Here is a 12,568-nt window from a genome sequence, read left to right on the forward strand (position 1 = left end):
GGATGCTTAGGGTCTCTGTGTAGCCACTCATTCACCGCCCCAGGTTAAGTAGCCCAATAGTACCATTGGAGAAAAGGCAGGCCGATTTCACTCTCCCATACTGACTGTTGTAGTTTCTTAAGAGCAACGCGTGGCTGCTCCCATCCCCCCACATAACCCACAAAAGGGTACCCTCATTGGTATTGAAAACCCCTCTGGGAACAGGGAGTGGAGCATTTTGGAACACAGAGGAGAGTTAACATTTTGAAGGACTGCCTACCTCAAACTTAACTAATCCAAGACTGAATTTATCTACATCAGTCCCCAGCTAAACAACTTGTCCAACAATGGCTCAATGATATGCACCTAGAAGGATTTAATTCACAACTCTTGGATTCAGGATAATCCTTGGGCCTCACGATTGACATCAGCCTGTCTTTTCAGAAAAAAGAAGACCCAAACAGCATGGCTCCAAATTTTCCCGCTTGGAAAAATCAATTCTTTCATCCTTCCGGAGGACTTCTAGACCGTATTGCAGGCCCTTATGGTAGCTCAGATTGATGGGCAAAATTCCCTCCTGACGTGGCTCCCAGACCCACACTTGGCTCCCCTAAAAGTCCACCATGCTCCAGCACATTTTATTAGGGATGCACGGAAATGTGACGGAATCCCCACTGTCCTACATAAAGTGCATTGGCTTGCTATCCAAGCCAGGATACTGTGAGACTGCATGTACCATCTACAAAGCAATCACAAGTAGCACACCAGCCTACCTGGAAGCTAAGCTGCACATATCTGTTGGCACACGCGCCTCACAAAGCAAATCGATCAACCTGCTCGAATCACAACTCACCCGCAAAGAGAGGAACCACAAACAGTCCTCTTGTCACGCACCTTTCTTCTGGAAAGCAATTGAAAATATGGCTTTTTCAAGACCTTACCCGAAGACTAATCCCAAAGGGTGCACGCACAGACTGCAACTCTCACAGTACATCGCTATTGTTAAAACGCTCCTTACTGTTGGAATAAGGGAGTCCTGGCCCTTCTCTTTTGCAACCTTTTTACACCACAGGATCTTAGCAAGGCATTTACAGACTTTGTACTGTGCGACCCCTTCCTAATGGACATTTATCTCAAAGAAGCAAGAAATGGAAAAGGCTCTAGACACAATAAAAACTACCATACTTTCACAGTTATGCACTTTTATATTCAAACTCACCAGAAAGAACAGATAGACAAACCAGTTTATATTTGATAGACAAGGAAACGTTTGTAGTAAGCATGTGCATTGGGCGCATGTGTGAATGAAGGAAAATGCACTTTATATCGATAAGCAATTTGCATTGGGTCAGCATAGCAGTTCAAAAGTATGGTATTTTCCCTCTAACTTGGGACATCCTAAATGACACTCTTTGACGATGAAAGCAATGCAATATATATTCAGTTTCAGCTTTTAGTTACCCCCATAACATTGGATTGGTAGCAAGATTGTGAGATGATGGGATTATGACACCCTCTGCTTGAATGAAGAAACCCCCAGCTAATGCTTTGGATTCTGGCTACTTTTTTAATCCTTTGTAACACTACTGCCTAACGCTTTTGTCGGATCTGGATGCCTGCTTTGGTTGTGCAGTGCTCAAAGGTTGACTGCTGTAGTAGTGGTGGTGGCTTCTCGCTCTCCTCTGGGTTCTGAGCTGCTTTGGGAATCTAAGATGAGGACTGTCTAGGAGGAAGGAATCCATTAGAAGAACAAATTGCTCATCTTTTGGTAATGCTCTTTCTGATGGATTAGCACTTCCTCCCACATCATCCTCTTATCCCTTATGATGGACATCTTTCACCTCTTACTTTCTACAGTCCCTCAGCTCCTGAGTGCTGGGGGAAAATGCATAACTGAGGTCATGGGGCACTGCTAGCTCCATAGATACTGCCTATATTGTCATATCCAGTGGAAATGGTACCAAAGATTGCTGGCACGGAGCTGAATGACACACCCTCGTGGTTGAAAGTGTCCTGAGATTGCTGTTGCTGGAGAAGAGCGATCATCCAAGATGAAGAATCTGTTGAAGGAAGGAGTAATCCATCAGTGATCATGACCGATTGGTAAGTAATTTATTTGTTTCGGTCAATGAAGGGGAGGAAGGCTAGATCCCTAAGGGTTTTTCTAAGGATGCTGGCCATCTCTGTTAGTACTGCCGCTAACATTGATCAATATCACCCCCTTCCTTTTGTATTCTCTGAAGTCAAAAAGATCTACTGGCAATGTCTGTTTTCAGCTTCCCTGGGTTTCAATGTCCTCTACAGGCTCAAACAAAAACCTGTCATTAGCAGTCTAGATATTTTTCATGACTATTCTTCTTTGCCAAACTGCCTGATTTAGAAGCCTGCAGAATTATTATACTCTATACCGGAATCCTCATACTCTGTGAACTAGGACTCTCAGAGGTCTTAAGGAGCCATTTATATTTTCATTGCGATTTCCTGGAGGCAAATAACCTCTGTTAATGAAGCCATGTAAAGAAATTACTTTTTCTAAAGTGTTGACATTGCAGTAAGCCGCTTCAGAATGTCAAAGGAAAATAAACTGAGGGGAGGGGATGTGTGGAGGTTGGAGGGTGGAGAAAAGAAGAAAATCAAAACAAAACTCGGTGTACAAGCTAAAAGAATCACAGTATAAGGCATGTACGTTTCTCCCCACTGGTAGACATTTGAGCAGTGCTTATAGGACAATAGGCAAGGTGAGCTGGACGCTGCCTCACTAAGCAGCTCTAAAGAAAATGTAAAAATATTAACCAAATGAGTCAAAATCTATCATCACTGACTCATTAGAATTCACTGATAAGCAAAGTTGTAAGTCTTTTTCTATCTCCAGATGGAGGATGCTAACCTTATGGTCAATAGTAATGCATTCCAATTTTTGATTTCCAAAAACCACGAATGTCCTCAATTGTTTTCTCTTGTACTGAGGGCCAATCATCAAATAATTGATGGCTGATCATCGTAGTCTCGATTGGACATGTTTGACACTTGGGTTGAGGTAAGATGGTTTCCGAAGTGGATTTGGTCCTGTAACTGATGCATAGCCTTTTGAAGAGAATGTGTTGATTATTTGGGAGCCAAAGCAGGGCTTTTAGGCGGGGGATAGAGAATGCTGTGGCATTAGAGGAAAAAAAAGATTCTGGCTGCTACTTCCCACTCCTTACTGTTTCAACCATTGATTCTTGAACTACTAAACCTATTGTGTTTAGAAATGCTCATCTTGGGCAGCGATGATGTGTACCACCTATCTTGGATAGCAAAGAATTTCAACCATTCACTTCCATCTCATCTATGATGTGTGACCCTAACAGGTAAACATAATATACTTTTATTTGTTTACACACTGAGGGAGCTACCATTCCCTTTTTCTTCTCTCTTCAGAGTATGCACAATCTCCTCCTACAGATGTTAATGAAAAAGAAACATAAGAAATATTTGGGTTTAGTTTCCTGTGAAGTCAACCACTTTGCTGTCAACGGTCTAAACTGAAGGTGCACTCAACCCACAAGGTGACAACCACAAATGCATTTTTAGGTGCTACTTCACTACAAGACATTTGCTGGGGAACAACTTGGTTAGCCAGACATACATTTTATGTAGCTATCCAATCTGTTCTCAAGTGGGTCCATTAATTCATGGAAACCTGTTTGTAGTAAGCAGTGCTTTAAAAAAATCACAGGTTGCATAGATATTATTTTTTTATTTTTATAACTGATTGAAACAGTAGAATAAAACGACATAGTTGCACGTAACAAAAGGTTAGCACATAAGCAAGTTTTGACACATTTCTTTTACTGTGCCTCAACCCGAGGTCTTGATCATATATGTTTTAAATATTGCGTAATTTTCAAAATTAAAGTTGAAATGGCTTCTTCTGGAACCAATGTGCAAACATTCTCTCATTTTGTTTTTGTATATTCTGTTAAAGCATCTCGATTTTGCCATTTCTTTTTTGCCCTTCATCGAAATTGCCCGCTCCCCAGCTCAGTAAACTCCTAGATTATGATATGGCATTTGTAACGCGCTTATACACAAGTGCTTCAAGGCGCGACGAGGCAAGGGAGGGGGAACAGAGGGAAGACAGAGACCGCGATCTTACTAGGCCAGGTGACATTGAGATTGTGCAAGTGAAGGGAATGGGGAGGAGGGGAAAAGTACGGGGGGAGGGGAGAGGCTAGTGCAGTGCATAAGATAACCGCAATAAATATAGATTAAATAAATAAGACCATACATATAAAGTACAGCCAGCTGGTCGCAAGTGCAAGGATAAGGGCAGACATCAGGTGTGTAGTGCTGGTAGGGGGTTGTAGGGATACAGAAACCGTCCCAGAGTGTAGGCTTGCCAGGGGGGCAGTGCAGTTGTGAAACTGGTGGGGAGGGGTCTTGTGCCTGAGATCAGAAGATAGCCAGGTTAACCAATGCAGTTTTAGTTTCAACAGGAGATCAGCAAGAGAGCAGAGGAAAGAAAGCGGAAGCAAAGAGTAAGGTCTTGAGGTGCTTTCAGAACCAGAGATGGTTCTCCTCAAGTTTCTGAGGGACAGGGAGGCTGTTCCAGAGAGAGGCCCCAGCAGAGGAAAGACAATCTACCACCAACACGTTGCTTGGAGAAGAGACTGGCCCTGAAGGAGATGGAGGCGGATGAATGAAGAGCACAAAAAGGAAGATATTTAGGAAGAGAGAGTTAAATATATTGAGGCCCAAAAGGCCCTGTGGACAATGCAGAGGGTTTTGAACTTAATCCTCGCAGCCACTGGGAAGCCAGTACAGAGATTTCAGCCCTGGAGAGATACGATCCCTGGGCTTGAGGCCAAGGACAAGTCTTTCATAGATCAGACTTGTCTAGAAACCTCATCTGGGGAGAACAGGGAAAAGGAAGAGAAGGAGGGACGAGAGGTGGCTGAAGAAGGGCCAGAGGAAGAGCAGGGAGGAGAGGGGGCAGGGTGAGAGGAAGAGCGAGAGGACAGGATGTCCTGAGTTTTAGAGATGAAAAGAAAAGCCAGGGCTGTGCAGAGGGCCTGGGAGGCGACATGAGAGATAGAAACTGCGGCAGGATTGGCCAGCTCCTTGCAGAGCAATACACACAGACACAACTGTTAAAGCAACATCCTATGAACAAACAGAAAAGTGGTTACTCTGTGTACTTGGGTGCAGCCACTGGGTGGTTTGATTTCTGCTGAACGTCTATTGCCAAATAACAAAGAACGTGATCTAGTTTTGGGAGAGTGATGTTACATCAAGTCAGACTAGACGAAAATGTTATGGTTGCCAGCTTACACCCCACAATAAAACATTGTGTATAATCTGACCAAGATATTTGCCCGCACGTAGAGCACTTTGAAAACTAACCCCACAATAGAGACAACTGTTTTGGAAAAATGTCGTCATAGGTTTATATTTTTGATACTATTATTGATATGGACTATGCATAATAAGTTGAAAGAAATGAACTTCTATGCACAAGAAAAATACAAAGGCGTTGTGCATTACTAATGATACGTGTGCACTGAAAGTAGAGGTCTGGCGATCTTAGGGAGGGGTAGCTGTTCACTTGGTTCCCTACCCCCTCCCCACCCCAAGAACAATAAATACAGGGGCCACCCCTTTCTTTGTTAACAAATACACAGAGACTGCCAGGAGACATAAAGGAATAATTCACATTTTGTAAAATGGTGACATTATTACTTAGATGTAGAAAAAACAGACAAATGAAGGAGACAATGAAAAGTGCAGGCAATGTTGAAGACAATTGCAGCCCTATTCTTGGCATGCCACAGAGTGAAGAATGTAGTCCCAGCACCATCAAGATGCAGTTAATAATGTAGGGAACTTGGAAAAACTTGAGCGATACAAAAGACCCCTGATATATGGAAGAGCCAATTAATGGATTCTTCTCATTTTGCAGAAAAGCTACACACCATGGAAATGCTTGCAAGGTTAGAAGTCTTAAAAACTACGTTTGGGTGTTATAAGATCACTTCTTGCAGTGCTGCCTGGGACACTCTAGTTGCGGGTGTGTCTTAACATAGTTTCCAAACCCTGATTCTGGGATAACCTACTGTAAAGTGGCATCACTCAACCTTTGAACACCAAGTGATGGGCCATTGCAATTTCATTCGACAGTGTGTATTAAAACACGTAGGCTTTATCTTGTTAATGAATTAAAGCAAGTGCACCACCACCTACCCAAACAGCATGGCCAAACTGCATTCTTATTTTGAAAACATCAGTGATTAAGTAACACGTTTTGCAGAGCAAAACAGAAGAAATTGAAAGCAGATACGAGGGATAACCATTTGTATTCGTACTTACTCCTATATGTACATATGTGTAATAGACTGCGAAGATGTATTGTGAAACTTGATAAAATAACTATTCTAGTAGCTATGCAAGTCTGTTGCCAGTTTGCTGGTTTAAACTTGCTGACATACATTTCAAATGTGGTCAACTTCCTATGCCAACAAAAGGGTATGTTTGTGACCTATAATGTTGCCTAATTGCAAAGAAGCATGCCTCTCGTTACAAAAACTATAAAGCTATAAAGAAACTAGTCACGCCATCGGTGTAAAGCAATATAGGCAGAGAATAGATTATAGAGTTACCCCCTCCCACTTGTGTGCAGGCCTTGTGGTGCTTCTGAAAACAGTGCAGATGTTGGAATAAATACTGCCCTGTGCAACACTCATCCTTCTGAGTTAAAGCATTATAATGTATTAAACAATTTCACATGGGTGTAATTTGAAAAAACAAATACAAAATACATTAATATATAGGAACTTGTAGAACTTTGTGCGGTTAGTAGGGGTGCGTTCCTATCATCTGGAGAACATGTTCAGGTCAGCTATACCTAGATCTGGATAGGCGTGCTTATGGGGATGTTCAAAGTCGATACTTTTGTGTAACAGTTAACTTAATGTAGCTGGATAAAGTTTATTGTGCACAAGTGGTTCTTCCAAAGCATTAACCTTCCTATTTCCCGCTTTAGGATATTTATAGAGTGTTGTCAAACCGCAGGTTTATGTTCTCCAAGTTCTAGTTCTCCAGATGATAAGAATACACCGCTACTAACCCCACACTGTTCTAAGTGTTCCTATGTATTAATGTATTTTGTATTAGTTTTTTCAAATTACACCTATGCGAAATTGTTTAATAAATGATTGTTTTTTTAACCCAGAATGATGAGCGTTGCACAGTGCAGTATTTATTCCAACATCTGCATTTTTTAGAGGCACCACAAGGCCTGCACACAAGAGGGTGGGGTAGCTTTATACTCCATTCTCTACTTATATTGTTCAATACCCCACTTGAGTATCAGAACCCCTATAACAACAATTACGGGCCGACCCCTGTTTTTCATCTGTGTAAAGCATTAGTTTATATAGATGTTGAAAAATTGTGTGAATACGCTTGGTAGAATAATTTAGTGAGTGAAACACGTGTGTATCGAATCGATCTATGTTTTTATGAAATTGTATTCATCCTATATATTTCTTCCTTCATTATAGGATCAGATGTTTATGTATCCCACAGTTTATCTAATGTTTCATCTAAAATGTATATTAAACCATATAACACATTCTTTGTGTCACAGAAAGTAATGCTTTTAAATTTATGCCTATAGGTCACCAAAATTACATAAATCCATATATGCCGATGTATTTCATTGACCTTTTCTGCTCTAACTTACTGGTTTCTGCTTTGGGATAAACTAAAAACCAAACCATAGCTTCCCTTCCTAATGTTCTGCATATTATCCTAGTCAAACATCTTAAATTAGTAAAACATTTATTATGTGTGTTTTTCCTTTGAATGTGTAGCGATTAATGGTAGCAATTTGAATGTATCTTTTACCATAATGGATAACACAGCATGAAAACTGAGGACGCTAATCAAAATGAAAAGCCAAGGTGTGTCATAGCAGGTCTGTTAAGTTCTTTTATGAAATGTGGCTTTTCGCAATCTTAGTGGCCCTGGTGTCTCATATAATTGTGTTTTTCCCCTTTCGAAAGGGAACTGTATGGCTTTGGAATCTTATATTTTTCTTGTTCTGTCTGTTTTATTATACTTTATTTCCCCTCTTGTTTTCTGCGCAGGGTGGCTATTCTGCTCCCTCCCCCTGGCAGGGCTCATACCAGGGAATCCCTCGGACCGGTCCACCACACCGCAGACAGAGTGAGTCTGTGCATCTCTGACTCATCCTACCTCCCTCAACCCCTTTATATTCTACCCCCTCCTTTGTCTTAGACTGAAAACTTCCCTTTGCATGAACTGTCCTGTCACTGGTCCTTCACCACTCCCTCCAAGGAGCTGATGTGTTCAGGCCTCTCGCTTCTCTTGTTGGCACCTAACCTAAATGCTTCTTTCCTTGTCAACCTAAGCAGCTGCAACTCATGCAACTTCATCGGCACATGAAAGCTGATTTACAGACCCCGCTTTTATGCTTCAGGCCACTACTTACCCATTCTTGACACAGTTTTTCCATTAATTTTTGTGCATGATACATTCCACTTTTGGCTTTATTGTAACATCAAAAGCAACATTTCCAAATTTGGTTTGCATGTTCTCTAACAAATGAGAAATCTCTATTTGTGTGTCGATGCCAGTATGTTTATTTGCAAATTGAGTATGTGTGAAAACATTTCTCTTTCGGCTGTGTGATCTTTGTAGAGGTTACTTGACTAGCAAACAGATAATGGTCCATGTACTAGTTGATGAGATGAGGCATGGTTGCTAGCAGTGAAAGAATGAACACTGCTTATTTTGGCCTTACTGTTGGCATTGTGAGGGTAGTGAAACATGACAACTGGGTGATTGAATCATTCCTAGTACTAACATTCTAGACTCATTCTTACTTTGAAATGGAAATTTGTCTGATGTAGATGTTTTTCATTTTCATTGAAAACCAAATCTCTAAATCCAGGGAAGATCTTCAACTTTGTGTTTTCTTATAAATCTACTGACCGCCACAGATGACTACTTCCGCTATCGGTTCTATAGGAATGCATGGTGGTTGTCCATACTCTGCGACTGAACATTTTTCCATCAGTGAATCATTTTTTTTTTTATTTAAGCCTTCAGATATCTTTCCCTCTCAAGAAAAGAGATTAAAAGAACCAAAAGTAGTGTGCGCATGGCATTAGATTTTAGATGCATTAAAATCTGTTTGACAAAGTAGAAGAATTTACAAATCGTGTGACAAGCTGCACAAAGGAGTTGTGTATCGTGTGTGACAAGCTGCACAAAGGAGTTGTGTGGTATTATGTTTCAATCAATAGTGTATCTTTTTAATGTCCTTACACGCATTGGTGATGAGATTGTGAATGCATTGTCCTCGGGAGTAACATAAAGACTTACTGAACACTGCAATTTTCCAATCTAAATGCTTCTTCAGGTCATTCAGTGGGATTTAAGATCAGCTTGTGTATTTCAGAGAATGCGAACGGTCACTTACTTCTTTATTTAGGGCTATAGCAATTGGCATATGTAAGTAAGGAAGGTAACACGTTGGTGAATGATCTAGAATTATGAAATTGAAATGGAGAATGAATAGTTTCATATTTATTAGTCTATTTCCTTTAGATTACTCTATATATTGTCTGTTGGGGAGTTTCTGTACTTAAGGTCCAAAATGATGTTAACGTTTGAACATTGTCCCCAAAGTGCATTTTCACAAGATTACATTGTACAATGGCTGCATTCTACAATTGTGTAGTTTTCTGTGGTATACAACTAGAAATTCTCTTCCAGAGTTGAGAAAACCTACATTGCCACCATCTCTGGGCCAACAAGCTCTTAAGATGGTCAGAAATGTTTCCCTTTTTTTTGGAGAAAAACATTTTATTTCTTTTCTCTGCGTGAGAAGGCTTAACTTGTTTACATCTAGCATATTTTCCTGTGCTTTTAGAATGTTGTACTAAGACAGCTGATGATGCGCGTCTTTATTTCTTTTCGTGTGCCAGTTTGTCCTTTCGCTTGCTGCCTTCTATGTCAAAATTGCTCTGAACAGAATGGAAAAATTCAAAAGCATAAGGGGACAAATGAGTTCTACAAATATCACACATGGAGGGTGGTCCCCTTCATGAACCAATTAGGAAACTAGTTCTACAAAACACACTCACATAGAGCACATGGCTGTCGTGAACTTTATTAGAATTAATCTACTGGCAGGCACACAAATTAATATAAAATTATTTATTCAGTAGGCCCATAGGTCCCACAAAAATACAAATCCTACTTTTAGATTCACTATAATTTGCTTCAACTTAAACAGATAAAGTAAGTAAATAAAACAGTAAAAACTACACCTAGTACTTGTTATACATAGCATTATGTGTAAATCAATATTGTATACTGCATAGCCTGTGGTGCAAGCAATGAAGCATATATGTAATTCATATGCTTTGTAACAAAAACATTTGTATGAACCACAGGTTGAAGGGTAAGCAAGAGCAGCAAATACTTTGGTTTTAGTTACAGATCAATCTAACTTTCACACTTATATGAATTAAATCCTATGCTGCTGGCCCTATCTAACTAAATTAAATAGAATTCATATGAATTGAATCCTATGTTGCTGGCCCTATCTAACTAAATTAAATAGAATTCATAAGACAACAACACTTCATAGACTATAAATATGAAATATAGTTCGATCTAGAAACACATCCCAAGTCTACGTCCAAGACAGGTCGACAAACTCCAAAGACATGCCGGGGTTGTACAGACTGGACGTTTTAGCAGAGAATGGTAATGGCCGCCTTCTGCAGGACCCCAAGGGAAGTTGGAGCTCTTTGGATGTGATAAACCAATAATTACTTGGAATTAAAATTGGAATTATAAAACCAATGGGTTAAAAAAGGCAGGGGTGCAATGGAGATAACAATTTTTATAAAAAGAATGAAGGAAAAAATAACATTTAGGTGCACCACATGCCATGTGTGCCTTCATCCTTGTCAAAAAAAAAAACTGCAAAGGAAAGGCATGCTTGTCCACCTAGACAGAAGGAAAAAAAAAAAGAAAGAAAAAACACACCGCGTGTAATGCCATCTAGAGGCCCCGCCGAAAGAACCATCATCCAAGTCCTTATTCGAAAAAAACACATGATATTAACTTACTGTGCAATTGAGATATATTGCGCTCAATGAATAATATGTAGCAGAATGGAACCGCAGAGATGACGGTAAATGGTAACGAACTATGACAGATGTCCTTATGAATGAGCCTAAGTGAAGCCAGGGAATAGGAGGAAAAATTAAAGAAGGAAGCATCACATCAAGGAAGCTGGTATTTGATAGATACTCACTAGAACACCTTAGATGAGGCGTGGCTATGTAACACATACATTTGCATAACAATGTTCAACATATGTGAAGTTAGCCACTAAAGAGATCTATGGTGAACTACACCCCTCAAGGTTTACTGGTGGCGTAATCTGAACCATGGAAATTTCATAAGTTTAGGTATACTAGTGCCTGTGCCACATTTGTACAAATAGTATAGGTGTCCATCAAAATCATACGGCATATGCCTCTGCAGAGCCAAATTCTGCCCATGAAACGCTATGAACCAAAGTGCACTCTAGCAGACAACTATACACATGGCGACCTATCCATGCAACCAGACCTGGGAGGAATTCAAAAATGGTAGTCCACTAAAGACTCTGTGCCACGTGTGCGCGTTATACTTACCCCCAGCCAAGTGGAGGCAGATATCTGAATTAACTTCTCTCTAGAAGGGAAATGAATGTCCCATATGTCGTGAGATGAACCAGAGGTGTTCACACGGACCTGAAACATGAAAAGAAGTAACATGAAAGGAAGATGGTTATGCATCTGCATGCAAATGGACAGCCTCCCTAATAGTGTCCAATAACACATGGAAAAAGATAGTACTACTGCTAAAGGTAAGTATTAGTATGTTAATACAACAGACTTACCCCACAAGATGTCCCATGCAAGTCAGGGAATAGAGGCAAAACGCAGCAGTACCATATATAAGATGGTACCAGCCAGATGAACAATCGATGCTCTGCTCTAAACATGAGAAAGAAAAAAGGAAAGTCAAGAATTGTATCAAATAAATGAATAAAACTGGATAGTGACCTATCACGCCACTTTAATCATCCGTACTGGATAGTATCCCGTTAGTAGCGGGTATGCGAACGAGAAACAGTATCTAGTGTTCCAAAAGTATAACATCGGGTATACAGCCCTGCTATGCAAGACGTCAAATCAAGGCTGCTATAAGTAACCTCAGTGAAGTGGAAAAGATGATCGTCCTGTGCATCAAGATTTACCTTGAATTCTGCTGCAATTCGCAAAACGACACGCATCTGCCAGCAAAGTTTAAAGTGAGATGCTGTCCCAGATACACTATAAATACCCGACTTGCTATCGAAAGGCATAACGATCACATGTCTGGGGGAACAGAGGTAGCATAGACATAAAAATAGGGCTAAACTCGAGCCTACATAGTGTAGCGGCTTACAGAGGCAAAGTTACAATTTTCGCCCCAGGGGCCCAATGCCAGCGTGGAGCGCAACGCAGGTAAAAGA

General features: G+C 40.5%; 1 protein-coding gene across 11 annotated transcripts in view; it reads left to right on the forward strand.

The window, feature by feature from the left end:
• The window catches only part of CCSER2 (coiled-coil serine rich protein 2), a 1,037,685-nt gene that overhangs the window by 869,345 nt on the left and 155,772 nt on the right, over window positions 1–12,568 (forward strand). For 3 of the 11 annotated variants that reach the window (XM_069610758.1, XM_069610757.1, XM_069610759.1), the window contains one exon: window positions 8,109–8,187. The exons of the other annotated variants lie outside the window; for them this stretch is intronic. In XM_069610758.1, the coding sequence (XP_069466859.1) occupies window positions 8,109–8,187 (79 nt within the window). The remainder of the gene's footprint in view (window positions 1–8,108; window positions 8,188–12,568) is intronic. 11 annotated transcript variants of the gene reach the window in all.

This window comes from Ambystoma mexicanum, chromosome 8 (genome assembly GCF_040938575.1).
Source record: "Ambystoma mexicanum isolate Mex_15411 chromosome 8, UKY_AmexF1_1, whole genome shotgun sequence".
NCBI classification, from domain to species: Eukaryota; Metazoa; Chordata; class Amphibia; order Caudata; family Ambystomatidae; genus Ambystoma; species Ambystoma mexicanum.